The sequence below is a fragment of the Prunus avium genome, chromosome 1, assembly GCF_965620075.1.
Source record: "Prunus avium chromosome 1, drPruAviu1.hap1.1, whole genome shotgun sequence".
Classification (NCBI taxonomy): domain Eukaryota; kingdom Viridiplantae; phylum Streptophyta; class Magnoliopsida; order Rosales; family Rosaceae; genus Prunus; species Prunus avium.
In genome coordinates this window covers 4,827,253-4,849,519 of record NC_142284.1, presented here as the reverse complement: position 1 = coordinate 4,849,519, position 22,267 = coordinate 4,827,253, and the positions used below count along the sequence as shown (strand labels likewise).

At 36.9% G+C, this 22,267-nt stretch overlaps 3 protein-coding genes and 1 non-coding gene across 4 annotated transcripts; 2 read left to right on the top strand and 2 right to left on the bottom strand.

Annotated features, from left to right (window-relative positions):
• The first annotated feature begins 1,992 nt into the window (after nt 1-1,992).
• Nucleotides 1,993-9,500, top strand: LOC110766186 (auxin response factor 19). The gene is made up of 14 exons (XM_021969465.2): nt 1,993-2,621; nt 2,989-3,107; nt 3,731-3,829; nt 3,927-3,983; nt 4,158-4,313; nt 4,389-4,473; nt 4,579-4,669; nt 4,866-5,030; nt 5,183-5,305; nt 5,517-5,592; nt 5,707-5,845; nt 6,384-8,272; nt 8,379-8,569; nt 8,852-9,500. Exons 1-14 carry the CDS (start codon nt 2,558-2,560, stop codon nt 8,988-8,990), a joined length of 3,393 nt encoding a protein of 1,130 aa, XP_021825157.1. The 5' UTR covers nt 1,993-2,557; the 3' UTR covers nt 8,991-9,500.
• A 1,133-nt stretch (nt 9,501-10,633) lies between these two features.
• Nucleotides 10,634-14,391, bottom strand: LOC110766206 (proteasome subunit beta type-6). The gene is made up of 8 exons (XM_021969490.2): nt 14,166-14,391; nt 13,938-14,014; nt 13,141-13,196; nt 12,633-12,705; nt 12,047-12,158; nt 11,830-11,903; nt 11,505-11,579; nt 10,634-10,994 (listed from the first exon to the last, which is right to left on the bottom strand). Exons 1-8 carry the CDS (start codon nt 14,278-14,280, stop codon nt 10,863-10,865), a joined length of 714 nt encoding a protein of 237 aa, XP_021825182.1. The 5' UTR covers nt 14,281-14,391; the 3' UTR covers nt 10,634-10,862.
• Nucleotides 14,392-14,451: 60 nt separating this feature from the next.
• Nucleotides 14,452-14,523, bottom strand: TRNAP-AGG (transfer RNA proline (anticodon AGG)). The gene has a single exon. It is a non-coding gene; the product is annotated as a tRNA-Pro (tRNA).
• Nucleotides 14,524-18,716: 4,193 nt separating this feature from the next.
• LOC148297178 (uncharacterized) lies at nt 18,717-22,078 on the top strand. The gene is made up of 2 exons (XM_088247345.1): nt 18,717-19,317; nt 22,014-22,078. Exons 1-2 carry the CDS (start codon nt 18,717-18,719, stop codon nt 22,076-22,078), a joined length of 666 nt encoding a protein of 221 aa, XP_088103471.1.
• Nucleotides 22,079-22,267: the final 189 nt, after the last annotated feature.

Here is a 22,267-nt window from a genome sequence, read left to right as displayed (position 1 = left end):
TTCCAGAGTCTACAAGGGTCTTATTATTACCCCTATAGTGGTGGTTTTGTAATGACCCATTTGCCCCTCTTTCTCTATATATTAATTTTTCTTTTTCGTAATTATTGTTGCCCTTTGAATACAATGAACCCACTCTTTTTTTTTTGGGTCCTTTTTACTATTTAGGGACTTACTCATCATGTCAATTGTCAACCAATATACAATTCCATCACAAGAAGATTTTTCATTTTTGGTCAATAAAACGTTGGGTTGGTAAAGCAATAGAACATACTCACAGGAAGGAAGTGTTCATATTTACGTTTTAGGGATTGAAATGAAACAATTAGAATTATTCCAATTCTTCAACTAATTTAATGATTTTTTTCTTCTTCTCAAAATTAGAAAATATCCTTAGTTCGAATTAATACTCTCTCATTGATTAAAAAGAAAGGAAAACGCAAACATAGTCTAACCTAGTTAAAAAAGGCCTTGACTTGTAGACCAACGGTCTCAGGTTCGAACTCTCATGCCACCTTAATAGTTTAGACTATCACTTGTATTGAAAAAATAATAATGTAGCATGTTAGATACTAGTATTTTATGTGTGATAAACAAATGAAGTTCATAAATGGTGTGGATATAAACAAATAAAAGAACTCACATAATTTATAGTCAAAATTAAAGAACTAATTTTGGCGTGAACAAATTGTTGAGAAATGGAGAAAGGTATCAACTTACATACATCGTTAGGGAACGATGTAGCCTATATAAACTCACAAAATGCACTTGATTTTGATTTGAGGTATCTCTGATATTATTTAGGACATTATCTTATTAAATTATGAATGTACACATAGTTTACATCCTCGTATTTTTCCTCGATTAGTAAACTTTTTCTCGTAAACTTTTACTCATTCGATTTGCAAGATTTGCTTATTAATTATTAACCGGAAGGTTAAAGAGGGAAAATAGTTGGTGATGCCATTAATTAGTGCAAGCATGCCATTAATTAGTGATGTGAGTCTTGTGATTCACAATTATGGCATTAAAGCAAAGCTTCAATGATTTCTGAACCACAACGACTTGCCCTATTTTCTTACGTATTTGAGTTTTTAGCCTCAAGAGGCAACTACCTTTGTGCATGAACCCTATATAGCTATATCGTTAGGTTTAGTTACTTGGCAATGAGAACAACAAGGCATTGAGACTTTTAAATATGCAATTTATCCATATTTGTCATAAACATTAAATACAAATTAATAAATCATATAAATGAGTTTTGTTTTTATTTTCATTTTCTAGGTTTTTAAGACAATAAAAAAAACAATTTATTAGATGAGAAATTTAACACACAAAAAACCCCACTAAAAACATCATGTTGGAGATGAAAAGAACAAGGAAACACAAAGAACCAATATACAAATAACTTTCATCATGTGCTTCACAATGGATGGCGATGGTGACGGTCAACAAAATGGTCAATAACGCATTAATCATATTTGGAAATTTTAGCCAATAACAAATAATCATGTGTTACTTTACTTGTGGTGGGTTAGTTGATATTGCTAAAGGGACAAAAGGGTAATTTTTTTTAATAAACTAGAACAATTGTAAGATCAACAATAATGCTTTGAAAAAACATCAAAACAAAGCAAAATTTCTTACCATTACTAACTTTTTTTTCTTTTCTCAACTCTCTTGATAGCATGTAAAATCCAGCTAGTGTAAGCATAAGAAAAAGAATATTAAGTTGATCTAGCAGCATAATTTTGAAACAAATCTCAATATTCTGAATAGCAATTGATATGATCATGGTAATTGAGCAATGCTCGTCTGTCTGTTTGTGGGCAACTGTCGCTAGCACTATACTTTGGATCTTATTTGTCATCACTGTTGTTCTAAGATTAAGCTACATTAACCATGGTTAACAAGAGAAAAACAGAACTAACCACAAACCCAAATCCAAGGGTCAACTAAGAGCCAAAGCCCCATTAGTCAGTGCCATTTTCAAGGACAGGTAGAGAGAGAAAAGAAAACACACAAAGAGTAAAAGAAAATTGTTTATTTTTATGTAGGGAGAAAGTGAGAGAAAAGGGAGCATTGAGCATTGGGAAGAAGAGAGAGAAGAAAGAGAGAGGAGAGAAAGAAAGGAAATGTCTGGGTGGTGTAGGGGAAGATAGGGGGCAAAGCTTCAGCATTTGGTCTCTCTTAATCTCAGCAGACCCTCCTTTTTCTCTGCCCCTCTGTTCCCTCCTTTTACGTCGCCGTTTTGCCCCCTTCACCTCGCCGGAAAAGCCCATAAACCTTTCCCGGGAAAATCTGCAACCTTTTACGGGAAAGTTTTTTCTTTTCCATTTTTTAAAATCTTTTTTGGGGGCTGTAGACTTTGCTAGCTGATCTGAGCTCAGCGGAGAACTTGAAAATCTAGTTCGTTGATCTGAGTGCGTGGTCTGGGAGCTGAGAAGAGCTCGAAAAGGAGCTCCAATTTATCCCCGATATATCTCCGGCGAGATGAGTAAGTGAGATTTTCCGGCAATATATCCAGTCTTTCGAAGAACCCAAGTCGCCGGAGCAAACAATGAAGCCGCCCGCGAACGGCGCCGGAGCTGCTGCGGCCAACGGTCCATCCAATTCATGTGAAGGTCGGCACTTTCTCTCTCTATATTTATCTATGAGCTGCGCTCTGTCTCTGTCTCTGTCTCTCTAAAAAACACGAAAATCGGTGGATGGATGGATCGATACGGTTGTTGTGAAATTTTTTTGGGTCTGTTTTTTACTTCGTTTTGTTCGTTACAAGTATTTTTGTACGGACTCGGGACTCTCTAACTAACTGCCTCTGCTCCTCGGCAGTTATGTTAAGAGATTCCCAGAATCCAGATTCTTCTCTGTTTCAGTTGGTCCTTTATTTTCTTTCTCGTTTCCGTTTTCTCGGGAAACAAACGGAAAAAACGGGGCTTTTTTGATTGTTTGTGGGAGTTTCTGACGAATAAACGGGTGACACTTGTGCAGGGGGAGAGAATGTGAAGATCATAAACCCGGAGCTATGGCAAGCGTGCGCCGGGCCGCTGGTGAACTTGCCGCCGGCTGGGACCCACGTGGTGTACTTCCCTCAAGGTCACAGCGAACAAGTGGGTGTTTAAATGTTGTTGCTATCGTGCGCCGTCTGAGCGCTTCTGCTTATCCTTAATATTCTATACTCTACTTTCCTGAACTCATCAATGCTTATTATGATTTTTGAGCTCATTTATTGTGCAGGCTGCTTCTGTTAATAGCAATATGTTGTTGACCTTCCTTTTCAATGCTTTCTTAATTTTAGAAAACACATGGTTTTGTATGTAATTTTTTTTAATTTTTTTTGGGTGTGATATAAATTTTCACCTAATAAAGCAGATGGGGTTGATGGGTTTGAACAATTTAGGATTAACGGAAAAAGAAAACAGTACTATTTATTTTTGTTGTTGTGGGTCTTCCCCATTATATTTACTCTTGTTGTTTTTGTTCAACATTGTTGTGGTAGCTAAGTACTTGGTTAGATTAAAGTAGTTACATTTAGCTATTGATCCTTGTATTTTTTGGTTTTTGGAGAATTTCCTCGGTCTTTTCGTTCTATCTCTCCAAGTAGGTGGTAAATTCAAAGTTTTAGTTTTTATGTATTGAGCAATCATCATACAGGATAAGTTTGCTATTTGAAGTTATAATATGTATGAAGTTATATTATGTCCTGATTTGAGAGTGAAATTTCTGATTTCAGGTTGCAGCATCTATGAAAAAGGATGTGGATGGTCAAATACCAAACTACCCGAATCTTCCCTCCAAGCTACTATGTCTCCTTCACAATGTCACCTTGCATGTATGGCTGATTTATCTGTTTTTAAGTATTACCTTGCAAATAGATTATATTCTTGATCATTTCTAATTCATTTTCTCACTTATGTATGATGTTCTAGGCGGACCCCGAAACGGACGAAGTTTATGCTCAGATGACACTTCAGCCTGTTCCCTCGGTAAGGGCTTTTCAAAATGACTAGTAAGTCATTATGTTCTGATAATACTTTGGACATACCCTTCTGTCACTTTTAAGTAAAATTCCTTTGTTCTTTAGATGGTAAAAAATTTCTATGAAAAAAAAGGTGGTAAAAATTTCTGGAAACTGAATTCCTCAACTTCTTGGTCTGCAGTTTGACAAGGATGCATTGTTGAGATCAGATCTTGCCCTCAAGTCAAATAAACCCCAACCAGAGTTTTTCTGTAAAACATTGACAGCAAGTGATACAAGCACTCATGGAGGTTTCTCTGTGCCCCGTCGTGCAGCAGAAAAGATTTTCCCTCCTCTCGTAAGCAGTTTTACCTCATTTCCAAGGTTTGCCACACTAATTACAAAGTTTAATAGTGCTCCTGTTTCTACATAGGATTTCTCCATGCAACCACCTGCTCAAGAACTTGTTGCCAGGGATTTGCATGATACTGTTTGGACTTTCCGCCATATCTATCGTGGTATGTTCTTTGTTTGGCCATTGGAATGTTGTATTCATGGATCAATAAGGTGCCATCATGATCATATTTCTAAACATCTGTTATTCGTTGTTTTGCTTAATGCAGGGCAACCAAAACGCCACTTGCTTACAACAGGATGGAGCCTATTTGTTAGTGGGAAGAGGCTTTTCGCTGGCGATTCTGTCTTGTTCATTAGGTATTCACAATGAATTGAAAATCTTAGGGGTTTCTGTTTTTGAGCATTAATTTCTGCTTGTAAGTAGGATTCATTGGTAACAAGGCCTCATTCAAGTTACATATATAGTTTTTGATTTTTCTTCCCTCTTTTGCACTTGAAAATATATGAAGTGCAAAAACAAACTCTTATGGTGATACACACTTACCGTGATTAGGGATGAAAAGCAGCAGCTTCTTTTGGGAATTAGACGCGCTAACAGGCAACCCACCAACCTATCATCTTCAGTATTATCAAGTGATAGCATGCACATTGGGATTCTAGCAGCTGCAGCTCATGCTGCCGCTAATAATAGCCCCTTCACAGTGTTCTACAATCCTAGGTTAACATTTTTCATTCTTTACTCTAAAATATCTTCTTTATTCTACATGTATAGAATCCTAGATTGTGGGAGTGAATCACTTATTGTCACTATTTAAAAGAATTCAGTATATTTATTCTGAAATTGTATTGAAATGTTCTTCCTATATGCAGAGCCAGTCCATCAGAATTTGTTATTCCATTAGCCAAGTACTACAAAGCAGCGTGTGGCAACCAACTATCACTGGGGATGCGATTTCGTATGATGTTCGAAACTGAAGAGTCAGGAACAAGAAGGTAGTTGTATACTTGTCTTTCAGTCTATTGTTCAGAATTTTGGCAATCCTGGCAATAGTGATCTGGCAGATAATTCACAATTAGACTTTACAAACTAGAGATGTTGATGATTTGACAGGGTTTTTTAGTTATTCGCCCAGTTCCTTGAGTTTTGACAAATAAAAACCTTTGATAGTTTTGGAATTGAACATGAGAAGCTTTTGTTGTACAGGTACATGGGTACAATTACAGGAATTAGTGATCTTGATCCTGTTAGATGGAAGAGCTCACAATGGCGCAATTTGCAGGTAAATGTGATGGAAACTTGTTATCCTCGCTCCCCTTGTTGCTTCCAGTCATCTTGTTGGTCATCTTCTTGTTCATGTAAAATAACCCAAAATCCCCGACATATCTTTGAATAGGTTGGTTGGGATGAGTCAACTGCTGGGGAAAGGCGTAATCGGGTATCAATGTGGGAAATTGAGCCTGTTACCGCTCCATTTTTCATTTGCCCCCCACCATTCTTCAGATCAAAGCGTCCTCGGCAACCAGGAATGCCAGGTAAAAGACATAATATAGCAACCATAAATTCTACTAGTTCTTCATTGTCTCAGCTTAATTTGTATAGTCTTTAAGCAATTCTTAACATGTAAAAGGGATGAAATTTCCCTACTTAGATTGGACCTAGACCGGGTGTCAGTTAAGACAATCTTAGTGTTACATTGCTTTCTGCTTGGTAAGAACTGTCTGGGATAATAGTGGATGGTATCCGCTGAATTTGATAACAAACGAAAATGAGAAAAACAGTGAATGATATGGGATGGATTGATTGGACTGATTTTTGCCATTCATCTTGTTATGATCAATGTTTGATCTTTTGACTTCAATAGTATCTTTTCTGTGATCCATTGTATGTGACATGGCACAAAACGTACTAAATGATGTTTAAGTCCTTTGGAAGCTTCTTTATTCTTTTCCTGGCGTGATTTTATACCTCAGTGTGAGCCATCCAGGACAGGCCCTTAAAAGCTTAATGACATTTTGAATTTGGAATTTTAGTGGAAAGACATCTAACAACCTTTGATTTTTCCTTTTGCAGATGAGGAATCCTCTGATTTAGATAATCTTTTTAAGAGGACAATGCCTTGGCTTGGTGATGATATGTGCATGAAGGATCCCCAGGTTCTATCTGGCCTGAGCTTAGTCCAGTGGATGAACATGCAGCAAAATTCTTCCGCGGGTAACTCAATGCAGTCAAATTACATGCATTCCTTTCCTGGTTCTGCTCTGCAAAACCTTGCTGGAGCGGATCTTTCGCGGCAGTTGGGCATGTCAGGGCCTCAAATACCTCAGTTGAGCAATTTACAATTTAATGCCCAGAGACTACCTCAGCAAGCACAACAGCTTGATCAACTCCAAAAGCTGCCATCCACAATGAACCCATTAGCATCCATGATTCAACGACAGCAACAGTTGGGTGATATTACTCAACAACCCAGGCAAAATTCTTTTAATCAATCTCTACCCTCCAGCCAAGTTCAATCCCAGCTTCTGCAACCTCAGACCCTTGTTCAAACTAATAGTATCCTTCAGCAGCAATCATCTAGTCAAAACCATCTTCAAAGAAATCTCCCTCAGAACCTGCAGCAGCATCAGCAGCAACAACAGCAGCAACAACAGCAGCAGCATCAACAGCAGCAGCAGCAGCATCAACAACAAATTGCGGGTCAAAATCAACAGCAATTTCACTCTCAACTTCCTGATCAAATAAACCAACAGTTGCAACATCTTTCTGATAATCAGCTTCAACTTCAGCTGTTACAGAAGCTTCAACAGCAACAGCAGTCGCTTTTGACACAGCAGGCACTGCAACAGCCTGCTCAACTTATCCAACTCCAGGACCAGCAGAGGCAACTGTTAGATGTGTCCCAGAGCTTCTCCAGGCCTTTGACTCCCCCCCAAATGCAAGATATGCCTCAAATGGCACCAACCTTGCATCCTCAGTCAAGAACAATGCCACAGCAGCTGACAAAGAATAATAACAGCCAAACTAATGTTCGGTTTTCTCATCCACCTCAGCAGCCAAAGCTTCAACAGCAGCAACCCGTTATGGTGCCTGAAATGTCCGGGCATATGGGACTTCTCCCAACCCCAACAACCAATCAACTCTCTACAGCTGTAAGCAATGTAATGACAGGAGGTGCAGGAGGAGGGCAGTCTGGGATTACAGATGAGGTTCCATCTTGTTCAAATTCACCATCCACAAACAACTGTCCAAGTTTAATTCAACCATTGATGAACAACAGAGCCCATCGAAATTCATTAGTCGGGGAGGACATGGCTCAGTCTGCCACCACAATCTTGAGTCCTAGTGCCATAGAAACAATGCCATCGAATGGTAACTTATTGAAAGATTTCCAGCTTAAGTCTGATGTTAAGCCTTCAGTGAACATTGCTAGCAATCAAAGTCAAGGAATTCTTACAGCACAAACATACCTGAACAGTGCAGCTGCCCAGACAGATTACTTGGACACATCATCTTCAACAACTTCAGTAGGCCTCTCTCAAAATGATGTCAATTTACAGCAGAATACTGCCCCATTGTCTTTCAATCCACAATCAATGTTATTTAGAGAAGCCAGTCAAGAAGGGGAAGTTCCGGCAGATCATAGAAACAATGTTTCATATGGTTCTAACATTGATGGCCAATTGGGGATACCCTTGAATCCTGATCCTATGTTGGCCAAGGGCACGGTTGGGTTAGGAAAGGATTTTTCAAATAATCTCTCTTCAGGAGGCATGATTGGCAACTATGGAAATGCAAAAGATGCCCAGCAGGAACTTTCATCTTCAATGGTTTCCCAGTCCTTTGGAGTTCCAGATATGGCATTCAATTCAATTGACTCAACCATAAATGATAGCGGCTTTCTGGACAGTGGCCCATGGGCTCCAGCACCTCAATTTCAGCGAATGAGGACATACACCAAGGTTTGATATTTTAAATTAAAATTCAAAATACATTATGAAGCTATCCATTTTGAGTACTTAAGATTATTTTTTCTTTTGCTCTAACTTGGCTGTTGTTTCTGTAAAGGTGTACAAACGTGGAGCTGTAGGGAGATCTATAGATATTGCACGCTATTCAGGTTATGGTGAGCTTAAACAAGATCTGGCTCGTAGGTTTGGTATAGAGGGACAGTTAGAGGACCGAGGGAGAGTAGGCTGGAAGCTTGTGTATGTAGATCATGAGAGTGATGTTCTGCTAGTTGGAGATGACCCTTGGGAGTAAGTCTTTTAGTCCCATTTCTGCTTAAAATTTTGAATATATCATGGTCATGCACACATCCACGCATAATTTTCCTGTTTGAATAACTTGTCCGGAGATTTTCTAGTTCCTGAAGTTGAATGTTCGATTGTGCCAAATTAGCATGACATGTTTTTGCCCCTGGGCATTGTTTTGCATTAAGACTTGTTTATTACGTAACATTAAGGGCCAAAAGAATTAAGAGTCTTGTACATGATTTTTCATTGTACTTGTTTCTTAATTGTTGGTCTTTCCTATTCCAGGGAGTTTGTAAACTGTGTTCGCTGCATCAAGATCCTGTCCCCACAAGAAGTCCAGCAAATGAGTTTGGATGGAGACTTTGGTGGCAACGCTGTGCTTCCAAATCAAGCTTGCAGCAGCTCAGATGGTGGGAATGCCTAATGTAGTGTACCAAAATGCTGACAGTTTGGATGGAGCCTTTAGATGTTTTTAAGAAAATCTTTCATGGTAATCTGCACGGTATGACCAAAGTTTGGTCTTTCTGGTCACTGACAACTTGCTGGAGCAAGCAATTTGAGAAGTGATCTTTTAATAGTTGAGGGTGGCTTCCAACTTTGTGGCCCAGCTTACACAAGCAGTGAACAAAGTATCCATGTCTGAGATTTCCTGAGTTTCTAGTTGGTCCGAGTTCTGTTCAAGGGAGGACCAAATTCTGGGCAAGTGAACAACGTAGCATGGCATATTTATATTTGCTGATACGAAGATGATGTTCTGAAGTCAATGTAAGATTCATTTGCCTTGGTACTTTTCTTTTTCTTCCACATTGGAATTCTCCCACGCAAGTACATTGTAAAGAGCATTGTAGCATGGAATTCTTATCGTTCAGTTTCGAGTGTATATTAGATTTCGAAAGTGAAATCGGTTATATAAATTTCGAAAGTGATTGATGTATCACATTGTGTCAAACATACTGTCCAAGACTACAATTGGGTACCAACGGAACAAAATGTTAAAAATGTTGACTGGAAAAATATTGCCAACCAAATTAAGCTGAACAAAGCAACTTAAAAATGTTTGATGCGCAGGATTGGATTGAATTGTCATTTTGGATTAACTAGATTTATACCCTACGGGATGGACTAAGACCGGACCGTATCAATTCAATCTCTTACTTGAACTCAATGGCTTAATTTATCTTGGGATAAAATATCCAAACTAGTTCGGAGAGCTTATTCCCCATGGAATAGGAGGTTATAAGTTTTTCTCAAACATTGAATTTGGAGACTATTTTTAGTCCATTCCCCATGGAATAGGAGGTTATAAGTTTTTCTCAAACATTGAATTTGGAGACTATTTTTAGTCCAGTCCAATCCAACCCAAAATTTAGTTTGCCAAACGTGAAGTGAAATTGAACCAAAAGGGTTCAATCCCACTCGTTCCACATGAAACGGGGCCTTTGGCTTCTCACAACTTTCAAGTCTTTCCTCTAGCAATTCTAGGTATCAACATATTTCCCGAGGGCCAGTCAATTTGATTGTTTCAAAATTAAGATCATCAAACAGTTAAGAATCCAAGCACCCATGCATCAACTTCTATGGCATGTTTACTAATCAGGTATTGGAATTCTCATCAGGAATTGAATTCCGCCTATAGAGAATTCCTGTGTTTACTTCACATAAGGAATTGAATTCCTGATTTTGGAGGAATTCAATTATTGAATGGGAGGTGGTATTCTAATTCTTGGAGAATTCACCCATTAGGAATTCATCTTTTTTATCCATTATATCCTCACACAATTTTCAAAATTCCAAATACACCATCTACTTTAACCAAAAAATGAGGACATTTTAGTAATTAGTACCACTTATACCCCAATTCCTTATGGTTTAGTAAACAACTTCAATAGGAATTCGGAATCTAACTCCCCTCAATTCATATGGTTTAGTAAACAACTTCATTAGTAATCCGGAATCTAATTCTCCTCAATCCAACTCCTCCTCAATTCAATTCATCCTCAATTCAATTCCCCCTAATTCAATTCCGGATTAGTAAACATGCCACTAGTTTGAAAGGCACACAAATAATTTCAATAGTTCAAGAATCCATCTTATTCTTTTTATAAGCTACTTACCGAAGCAGGTAGAAAAGATCAGTTCAATCAAATCATTTCATTGTACGAGATGGTAATGAAACTGCAAAGTAAAACTTTCCAAATACATACTGAAATGCCCCCTGGCAAAAACTAGGATAAGAGAAAGTGTGTCATTCATGGTGTCACCGGGGATTACCTAGTCTTATAGGAGATGAAAATCCTCATGTTACCATCATGTCAGGACCAGATGATGACAATATATCCAGCAGTGAATTTTGGGGTTCTAGCTCCTCATGCCAGAGTGGAAGGGTGTCACCTGGATAGTAGTTTCTTGTCACCCCCTCTGAATTAATCTGCAGAACAGAGTATACAATCAAAAGAAAATAAGTGGAAGGAAGATAGACGGCCATACAAGAATGAAAACCATATAAAGTCCATAGGTACTTAGCTATTTTTTAGGGGGAAAATGGTAATTTAAAAAAAAAAAAACTGTTAGGAAGCAAGTTGTTTTCCTGAAAGGTTTGAGTTCAATCCTCACAACCTCCAATTAACAAAACAACAAATATAGCGCATTAGGAAGGCAAAAGAATGTGTTGCCACAGGCATTACTATATGCTATATAAGTAAATAGCTTGATGTAAGCATCATATACTGCTTAATTTCAAGCTAACAAGAGAAGCATGTCACTGCAATAACAAGCATTGCACTTATGCCCTTTTGTTTTTTTTTTTGTTTACGAGAATCGGAATCTTGAACAAGTTAGAAGCGAGGCTATGGCTGCAGGTACATCGGCAGGGAACTAGATCTTTCTACTCCCCAAACCATAAAGTAATTGCATAGTGTACAATAAAAGAAAAACTCACAATGACAGTCCGAACAACACCACCACTAGCACCATCCCGAGCAATAGCAAGAGAAACTGCCTTCACCACCAATCTCTACAGTAAATTAGCAGCCATTGCTTTAATGATCAATTCTAGAAAGTACTAATGCATCAAGGAAAAAGTTAGTTTCTCCGGACAAGGTGGATGCGATCAAGGAACTACGTATTGGTGTCGATGAATACTGAAGCTTGGAGATACATAAATATCAACAATGATGACAACCAAATCTTAGCACATTGCTAGTAACAAGGAAGCCACCAATGAAGCAGTACATAAGTCTGTAAGAAACATAATGACTACATACCTCAGCCTCCTCTTTGGTCATTCCTTCCTTCCACTCTTGATCAAAGAAGCCATACAGATAAGTGGAGCCAGATCCTGGATGACAAAATATTGTTGAGAGCCATAAACTATAATAGCATTCAAGTGGCAACAAAAATTTAAACAGAGTGCATGTGCATTTACTCAAACCATTTCAATCATGACAAGGGAAACAATAGAAACAGTTGATGAAATCATACCTCCAATAGCAAAAGGTTGCTCCAAAATTGTCCCTCCAAGTGGCACTCCATATATTTTACCTCCTTCGTACTTGTCCCAACCACCAATAATCAAGCCAGTTTGTAGCATATTCTACCAATTTTAAAAATAACACATAAGAAATAAGAAATACAATAGGAAAATAAGGAAATACCTGAAGAACCATAGCAATCTTATGAAATGTTATACTTCAATAATAAGTAAACTCCACGCTCAGTCTAACAAATTTTCAAAATAGTTTCTAGGAAGTTGCTAGAAATAACTTGACCTCTATCCAGCTCACTTTTAAACTCTTTGTACTTTCTGATAAACTATTATCATTAAAAAGTAACAAATCCAATTCCCACACTTTTGTTATGGAGTACTTGTAAACCTATGACATTTAATCTTGTTTACTTACCAAACATTCAAATGTGCATCAGTGGAAATTGTGAAAACAAATAGGAAAACTAAAAGAATCTAAACAAAGATAATTTTTGGTAGAAGTTAGAACGATCAACGTTCTCAAAGTTTTTGAATGACAAAAACAGAAACTAAAGGTAAAATAAAAGAATAATAGATGCAAACCTTATTATTGTATGCAAACAACCTGATAAGGTTTGCAGCAACCTTGACTGTTGCAGGCTGTCCCTGCTGTATCCTACATAAAAGAGAGAATTTTGAATGACAATTGAAATAGTAGTAAACAATAATGAACAGAAAAACACAATGTAGTGCAAATCTTAAATCTGGCATCTTAATTTCCAAAATTTAAAAATTGCTTACTACCACAAGTTTCAAATGTTTACAACTCCAATCTTTTATGCATAACTTTGAACACTATTTCTCAGTTCCACGATGGTTAATGTTTCATTAAATTTTCAGCAAGAAAGCATAATGCTCAAAGAAAGTAAAAGCATTCTGCAAGCCTAAAAACATATGGTGGTGCAACAAAATGAAATCCAAGAGATGCACCAAAGGCATTAGTAAGTTGATTTTAAAAAAAAAAATCATCATAGGGTGGATCCAGAAGTTTTAACTACAAAAGGGAAGAAAAAACAGTTAAAGTAAATCCAGAAGTTGCTCATTCACTTACGTGTGCTGATGGAGAAAATGACGGACATAATCTGATAGAACTTGAGAATCTGCAGCCTGAGAATATAAAATTAAATAGATTAACAACAGAAGTAGAGCAACTACAAAATCTTCAACCAACACACCCAAAAGACAAAATCCTTAAAGTTACTTATCTGTCAAACAATGTTCCTGAGGGATTATGATCCAAAAGGAAAATAACAAAGCAAGAGAAAAGGGAGATAAAGAATGAAAGAGGCAAAAGTGGTTAGGAAGGATATATCTGCCAATATTCATTGGAGGATATTAGCTCTAGATATATTAAGCAGCAAAATAAAATTTATGCGGCCAATCGGAACTAAATTCTGATAAGGATCCATGTGACCAACCCCAAATACGGATTAAGGGTGAGTCGAATTGAGTTGTTCTTGTTTCTATGGCATGCTAAAGCCTAAAAGACTAACCAGACACCAAGCCTGACCTTTTCTTTGCCCAAAATCTGAGGACACTGAGATGACTTTTATCTTGCTGATTTTTCTTACTCAAAGAATTTTTGTTGTAAGTATTGCTTCAACCATGCAGCTAAGTGAAAAGTTAACATCTTTCTGTATATGATCGATTGAAGTAGTTCAGCTATTTCGTTAGTATACTTAAACGGAAGTATATAATACAAGAGATACTTTAGCAAGAAAGAAAACAAAAACAACTTTACACATGTATGCAAACAACCGAAATCATAAGCAAGAACAACAGCATTAAATAAAAACAAAAAATTTAAAAAAGAAAAAGAAAAAGGAGGAACCAGAGAGAAAGAGATACCGATCCGGAACGGCACAAGTAGACATTATCAGTAAGCTGAGTGATCTTATCGGATGCCCGATTCGCAACATAAACACCTAATAATCAACAACAAAAAAGACAAATTCAGTGAAAAATCAAATAAAAAATCCAAATTTTTTTCTCTTCAGTAAATTTGAACTTTACGTGAAAGTTTGCAGAAATCTCAAAGTCATTAGGTGTATCGAAAATCAAAGAGAGAGGGATTACCAGTGCTGGTTCGAGAGTCGGCACCGAGGACGACGCCGCCATTGTAGGTGACGCCGATGATGGTGGTGCCCATGGAGTGAGGGGCATTCAGGTCATTCTGTATAGACTGATCCATTTTCAGAAAAGCCGCGACGCCAGAAGTCGAGATTGGAAGAGAAATAAGGCAGCAGAGAGTCGGAGACCAGTAGGAGGAAAAAGCACTACTTTCTTTCTTGTGTGGGAGGAAAAGAAAAAACCAAGTTTTAAAAGTAACAAAAAAAACAAAAAAAACAAAGAAAAAAGAAATGGGGCATTCCGAGAATTGAACTCGGGACCTCTCGCACCCTAAGCGAGAATCATACCACTAGACCAAATGCCCTTTCTTGACAACTTACGGAAGAATAAATTATCTAACGTATATTTTATATGTCAGCTTTGAGACAAGCGTGGTCATTGCCGTGACAAAATGGGATATATGAACTATCCATTCGGAAGCATAAATTTAAACTTGAGAGACTAGTTTACTAAGGCCAGTTTGGCATTGTTGTGCTATGAAAATAATCACTGTCAGATTTGCTGTGAGAGAAAGCAGTTTGGCGTTTGGTAAACTTTTTGTTAAGAGTGTTGTTGGTACTAATTCCTACGTAATCAGAAAATGATTCCTACATAATCATTAAACCTAGCGCCTCTTCGAAACTGATTCTCGTATAATCAGAAAATGAAAGCACCTCATTAGCTGCTTTCCCTTATAGCTTTCTCTCACAGCAATTTTTAACAATAAGTGATTTTCTCATAGTTTACCAAACGGGCTGTGCTTCCCAATTTTTTTTTAAAATCACTTATTACCCCAAATAAGCAATGCCAAACTGACACTAAGTTATCTCGGGCACCTAAATGTTCTTGTTCATTGAATTTAAGCTAACGACCTCGTTCCATATTGAGAAAACAAGAATTAATAGAAGATTTTTTTTTAATTTTATTTTATTTACAAATGATAGTCTAAAATAGACTAAATAATTTATTTTAAAATACGGGAACGAAAATTCAAGCTTAGGCGAGAGCGACGAACACACTTTTTTTTGTGTCGAATTGTCAAGTGAATTATATTTGTTAACATATGCAGAGCAAAGGCCCATATTCTCATCTAATTTAGTAGTAGCAGGCTCATGAAACTATTTGTTAGTCTGAACTCCTGTTTCAATGAAGAACACTGGACACAATATACTTGAAACATGCCAGGTATAAAAATGACTTTTGCCTTGAATTCATTGTAAATGCGTTGATTCAACATTAGATACAATGACTAAATCTCAATGGCTTTAACTTTGCACACATGACAGTTGAAGATCCGGCAAGAATTTTAACGCAATTTATGTAAACATAGTCATGGGCAGTACGACCATCACTTGTTGAAACCCCGAAACGCACAATTCATTTGCCTTTCTTGGTTGCATACTTGGTGACCTTGGCTCCGGTAGGATCCTTCTTATCCACATTCTTGATGACTCCCACGGCCATAGTCTGACGCATGTCCCTCATAGCAAATCGACCAAGTGGAGGATACTCTGAGAAAGTCTCAACCACCATGGGCTTGGTGGGAATCATATTAATAAGCCATGCATCACCGTTCTTCAAGAACTTGGGCTTTTTCTCAAGCTCCTTACCAGATCGCATGTCAATCTTGGTCAGGAGTTTAGCGAACTTGATAGCAATGTGGCAGGTGTAGCAATCGACTCATAGTGCATCTCCACATATTTAACTTCAGTGGTTAGTCCAGTAGGGCCAAAAGTCACAACCATACCAAGTTTTAGGACACTAATCTCAACACTAGGACAGTTAGGTGAATCCACGACAGATAGGTGTTCCTTTCTCAGTCACAATCTTTTGATGAAGTCCAAGATCCAGTGCATCATCCACGTCATCAACACAACTCATACTCTCGGCTGCGAAGGTTACTGTGCTAGCAAGCTTCACATCCACACATCCCAAGAAAAACGTTTGCTGCTATCATTTTCTCGGGGGGGGGGGAAATTTCACTCTATTATTTTATCATTAATAAAGGGGCTGAAGTTATTTGAAGTCAACACTATCCATGATCACGACATGATGGCCATGCCTCTAAAACAAACATGTCATATACCTCACAACTAAGGTAAGCATGTCCTCTGCCATGACAAAAAAATAATGTTTCTTGCCTCATAAAAAGACCTACGTGATCACCCGAACTGTCGTTTTACCCTCCTAAACTATGTCATAATTGTCAATTTACCCCTTAAATAATTTTTTGGTAAATTAAGGACTTGATGGTGTGAGTTTATTGATGGTGGTTGTTTGTCGATGTGAGTATGTTGATTTGGTTACATGTGCATTTACTCAACCATACAATTTAAGTACAATTATAATAAATTTTACACCTTATGATGATAGCGTGCCATAAAGAATTTGCTATGAAGCCTAAAATTTAAATCTTTTACTATGCTCATCGTAAAAGGAGCCTAATATATTAAAGTAACAAAAAGCTTTCACCAACTCATAATCAAGTGCAAAAAATTACATGTGACTACGAAGGTGAAATTCAATTACAAGGCAAACCATTCCAACTAGGACAAGGGAAATAACAACGAAAACATAAAGACAACAAATTGAAAAACAAAATAGCACTGTTGATGAAAACACACATCTAATAGAAAAATGTTGCTCTAAAATTGTCCTTCCAAGTGGCACTCCATATATTTTAGGGAGCTTTGGTTTAAAATTAATAGGGAGTTCCATATTGTGATAGATAGGAAACTAATTTCACCTAATTTACTTGAAGTCAATGACTAATAAATCAACCTCAAATTACAAAACTACAACTAAAAAATCCCATAAATTACAATGATTGCCATTACAGCTTTTTTATAAATAATTTCGTTAATTCATTTGAGGTCAACCTCTAGCTGTCCACTGATCTGTGAGCCTTGCCCAACTCCTATAGCCTAAACACAAGTGACATCAGCTTCCACCTTCAAACGACATCAACTCCTACAGCCCAAGCCCAAAACGACAACAAAAACCGCTACGACATCAAAACCGGAACTCACGCTACAACTTCAAACGCGCTCAACCTATCTTCCCACTCCTCATTTCTTCTCCGTCACTTCACTCTGAAAATTTCGCAAAAACACTCACCTTTTTGCTCTCAAATATATTTTTGAAATCGAAAAGAAATCATAAACTATGAAAAGCAGACATCAACGAAAACACACTACAACGCATTTGGAAACTATGTAAGAAACTCTCTCTCATTCCCTCACTAAATCGGAAATTACATCGTAGTGCCTAATGGCTCTAACACATTTGCCTTCATTTCTAAAATATTCTTCGCCTATTTCGCAAACTACATAGCAGTTTTAGGGATTTTAGGGATTAGAGATTTTAGGGATTTTAGGTATTGTTGATTCTGCATTTGAAAAAATGCATGACTCTTTCGATTAATAACTACTTTTGGTTTGGGCATTTTAACAAACACATGGAGGGCACACTATAACACAGTAGTTTTTGGGTTTATGCTTGCATGCAATGTAGGTTATATTTGAGATATTTAGTCATATACCAATTCTTAGCACTAATAATATAGATAAACCATACACCATTTAATTTCTATAAACAAACACAGAAAAAACCCAAAAAATGACAACTGGCCCTATTGAATTTAATTTTGATTATTAAATTACTCTGATCCCCTATTGAGTGTTTTGGGTTTTTTTTTTAATGAGGTTTTGGGGTTGGGTTTGTTTTAAGAAATCGATGACAGTTTTGTAATTTATAAGAAGTTAAAAGCCTTTTTGTTATGTTGTAAATAGGCTTTATGTGTGTTTCTAAAGTCTATTTCATATAGGGTTTTTTTTAATAATTTGGGCTCCTATATTGGGTATAATAGTGAATCTCCCTTTATGTTTTGGGTTTATGTTTTGTGTTTTGGGTTTTGACCTCACTAGTCTTAATGTTGTTCATTTTTTATACTCCATTATATTTGGTATAATTCATGTTGCTTTTAGTATAGTGCATTGAAGTTTTTACCTTCATTTTTTGATTTGATTGATTGTTTAATTGCTTCATATTGTGTGTCAATATCAAACACTGCATAGTAGTTCAATTTTGGTTTCATATACATTGTTTGTTTGCATTGTTTTGTATGTTTTATTAGTTTCAGTTGCTTATTTAATTGTGTTCCTTTATAATTTTGGTTTTGAATACCTTTTGTTACTTGTTTTGTATTTTGGGTTTATGCTTACATGCAATGTTGTTTATGTTTTGAGTTTTGGTTTTGGGTTTATGCAATGTCGTTTATGTTTTGTGTTTTGGGTTTATACTTGCATGCAATGTAGTTTATGTCTTGTGTTTTGGGTTTATGCTTGCATGCAATGTTTTGGGTTTTGAATTACTTTTATTACTTGTTCTAGCATGATGCTTATTTGGTGCTACATTGTAGTTTTTGTTCTACACAGACTGCATAGCAGTTTATACTTATGTATAGCAGTTTATATTTACTTGTCCTAATAGTGTTTTCATTCTTGTTTCATATCACAAATGGCACTAGAACAGTCACCACAAAAGAAGAAAGCTCAAAACCAACCACAACCAAGAATTAAATCAATAGCTCGAAAGACAAAACCAAAACCAAAACCAAGTTATGAAAGAAAAGCAACACACCCGGACTATGTCCAATTTCGGTGCAATGTAAATGTGTTCAACAACATCATTACAGACGTCAAAGATAGGTTAAATGACATGCAAAATGAATTCCTCCAGAAAACACATTTCTGGAAATTGACTGAGCTGTTTTACAACGGAAGAGTTAACATGAAGCACATGATTAAGTCGGACCTCGACTTAGTAAAATTGCTTAAGCAGTTTGATCATGCTACAAAGTCTTTCAAATTTGGCACCAAATCATTCAAGATCACAACAGATGCAGTGACTGAAATTCTAGGACTGCTAAATGAAGGAAAATCTGCCAAACTAGACAATGAAAGATACACATCAACCTTCAGAATAAGGCATTTTGGAAAGGCAAAACCATCAAAAGGACTCTTAAAAGAAGAAATACACAATGCAATTGTCTTGACAAAGAAATCGCTGAAACAAAAGCCCAAGACAAAAACAAAGAAGACCACCAAAAAAAGCAAAGGCCATCTTGCTGCCACACCTCGCATCCACACATCATTTTCTCGACCGGGAAATATCACTTTATTAATTGATCATTAATAAACGGGCTGAGGTTAGTTGAGGTCAACATTATCCATGATCACGAAAATGAAATTATGAAATTAGTTTGACATGATGGCCATGCCTCCAAAACAAACACGTCACATTCCTCACAACTAAGGTAAACATGTCATATGCCATGACCAAAGAAAAACACGTTTATTGACAAAAAAAAAAAAAAAAAAGACAAACATGTTTCTTGCCTCATAATAAGACTTACATGATCACTCAAACTGTCGTTGTGGCTTCCTAAACTATGTCATAATTGTCAATTTAACCCCTTAAACTAGGTTTTTGATAAATTAAGGACTTGATGGTGCGAGTTTGTTTGTGGTGGTGGTTTGACGATGTGAGTATGTTAATTTGGTGGCTGGACTAGTGGAGGAAGAGCAAATGACGTCGAAGATTGTAGAGCAAGGATTGAACAGTGGTGATGCGCTAGCGGTGGTGTCCGATCTTGTACGGAGGATTCGTTTAGGTCGTGAATGCTAGTTTGGTTAGGTGTGGGTTCTGCATAAGTGGTTTTTCATATGTGGGTCTCGATGCGACTGGTGGTTGTTATGGTTTTGTAGGAGTTGTTCTGGTTGTTTTTTATTTTTTGTGTTTGCGTGTATGTTGTAGTATTGGTGAAGAGAGAGAAAAATAGATGGAGGGAGATCAAGAGAGGAGCTGGCGCTAGGAGGGAGAGACAAAAAGGATGGAGATTGAGAGAGGATGTGAGGAGAAAGAAAGAGAAGTGGCGGAAGAGAGAGAGGAGGTGAAACGTCAAATGAGCTAGCGTTGATGTGGTCGATGTGGACGGGGTGGACTTATCAGAGGCTGATGGAGGTGGTGTTTTTTGTTTTCTCTTGTTTCTAATTTTAAAATACATTTTTACTATTATATAGTATTTTAGAAATGTTTAATTTTATTTCCTTTAAAATTATGAATTTGCCATTAATGTTTACAGAAATTTTGATGGACATCCAAGAAATTGACGTTGAGTCCCTTATTGGCCATTTTGCATATAGTTTAAGTTCTCAATTTACCGAAAAAATTGTCTAAGGAGTAAATTGACAATTATGACATAATTATGGGGCAAAAATGATATTTAACCCCCTACTAATATCATGTTCAAGATGTAATGTTTCCTGTCTTACATTCGAACTTAACTCATGTTTCAATATTATGAAAAAAAAAAATTACTAGAGTAAGAGTTAATGGATAATCAAACTACAACGGGTTGTAGCAAGCTCAATAACGAGGTTGACAAGAGCACTATTAAGAGGGGGCAATGTCCAGATTGAATCGATTTTACCCCAAAATTGCAAACGAACTAGTTATAATATAATATTTTGGTTTGATTTGACTTTAACAAAAATAATTGAGGAAATCGAACCAAATTAAACTAATGTTTGATGGTTTGGCTTAGTTTTGCTTGGCCCATTTAAGCCTAAGTCCAATATGTTTTTCTTTTACAATTGGCTTTTTATCACAAAACGTCCCTGACGTTTACGAAACTATCAGATTGCATCCTTAAAGTTTTTTTGTATCACTCATGGTCCCTAACGTTAATATGAGTGCTATTAAATAGTCATTCTGTCAAAAAAAACTGTTAAATCTAGGGATATAATCGTCAAATCAATCCAAAATTATAAAATATATCTTTTTTATTTCCTTCCCTTCTCTCTTTCTTTCTTCTTCTTCTTTCTTATCTATTCTTCTGCTTCTCTTTCTTTTCTTTTCTTCTTCTTCTTTCTCTCCCCGAGTTCACTCTTATCTCTCTCTCTCTCTTTCTTTTTTTCTTCTTTCTGTTGTCATGGGTGATTTTTTTTTTCTTCTCTCAGCTGGAAAACTGGGCGTTTCCCCCTTCTCTGAGAATGATTTGGCTACAATGTGCTGGGGTTGGTTTGGGGCAAAAAGTCACGACGTCGGCTAGAACTTCAATTCCATTCAGAACAATAAATCAAAACAAGAAAAACTGAAGCCCCAGAGAGAGCTAAACATGCCAGACAAACTCAAGGAACCGAATTTGATTAATATGAAGGCAACCCAAATAACATTTAGAAATGAAAATTAAACCCAAATGAATCAAATTCGAATGCAAATACAAAAATCTCATCTGCAATCGAAATATCAAACCAATGAAAACCAATAAGCTAAAGCTTCAAAACCTTTACTTTACCTTGATAATACCCATGCCCTGCTATTGCTGTAAAACAAGGCCGTGAGGGTAGCCATGAGAAGCCATCAAACAAAGCTTATCTGCCATGGCCGAGAGAAACCAGTTTCAGAAACGAAATTTCTCTCCTTTTTGGTGCGTCATGCCTCTTCTTCACACCACCATAAACTGATCCATTCCTAGACCTCAAAACCCAAGATTTCTCACAATTTGGTCTTTTTCATTTTGAGCTGCAGCCACACATAATAAAAATCGAAAATAACAAAGTCGGATTTTATGTCATCCAGTTGTTTGATCGATAAATTTCTGATATGAGAATCCAGATTGGATTTCTCACGTCAGACAAAAAGTGCTTGTTTTCTTCCACCTTGCTAGGAAAGAAGAAAAAGGAGAGAGTGACAGAGGTTAGGGGAAAAAAAGAGAAACAGAGAGAGAAAGAGATAAGGAATCTAGCAGAGAGAAAGAAGAAGAAGAAGAAAAGAAAGAGAGAAGGGAAGGAAATAAAAAAAAAAAAAAATTATAATTTTGGATTGATTTGACGATTATATCCCTAGATTTAACAGTTTTTTTGACAGAGGGACTATTTAAGAGCACCTATATTAACGTTAGGGACCATGAGTGATACAAAAAAACTTTAAGGATGCAATCTGATAGTTTCGCAAACGTCAGGGACGTTTTGTGATAAAAAGCCTTTACAATTTTCAACTTTCTT

Coding starts and splice junctions, on each gene's coding strand:
- LOC148297178 (XM_088247345.1), top strand. CDS start 18,717: ATGGCACTAGAACAGTCACCACAAAAGAAGAAAGCTCAAAACCAACCA. Junction 19,318..22,013: donor GACCACCAAAAAAAGCAAAG/GCCATCTTGCTG, acceptor AATCTAGCAGAG/AGAAAGAAGAAGAAGAAGAA.
- LOC110766206 (XM_021969490.2), bottom strand. CDS start 14,280: ATGGATCAGTCTATACAGAATGACCTGAATGCCCCTCACTCCATGGGC. Junction 14,015..14,165: donor CGACTCTCGAACCAGCACTG/GTAATCCCTCTC, acceptor GTTGATTATTAG/GTGTTTATGTTGCGAATCGG. Junction 12,706..13,140: donor CATTTTCTCCATCAGCACAC/GTAAGTGAATGA, acceptor TCTTTTATGTAG/GATACAGCAGGGACAGCCTG.
- LOC110766186 (XM_021969465.2), top strand. CDS start 2,558: ATGAAGCCGCCCGCGAACGGCGCCGGAGCTGCTGCGGCCAACGGTCCA. Junction 2,622..2,988: donor TCCATCCAATTCATGTGAAG/GTCGGCACTTTC, acceptor ACACTTGTGCAG/GGGGAGAGAATGTGAAGATC. Junction 5,031..5,182: donor ACAGTGTTCTACAATCCTAG/GTTAACATTTTT, acceptor TCCTATATGCAG/AGCCAGTCCATCAGAATTTG.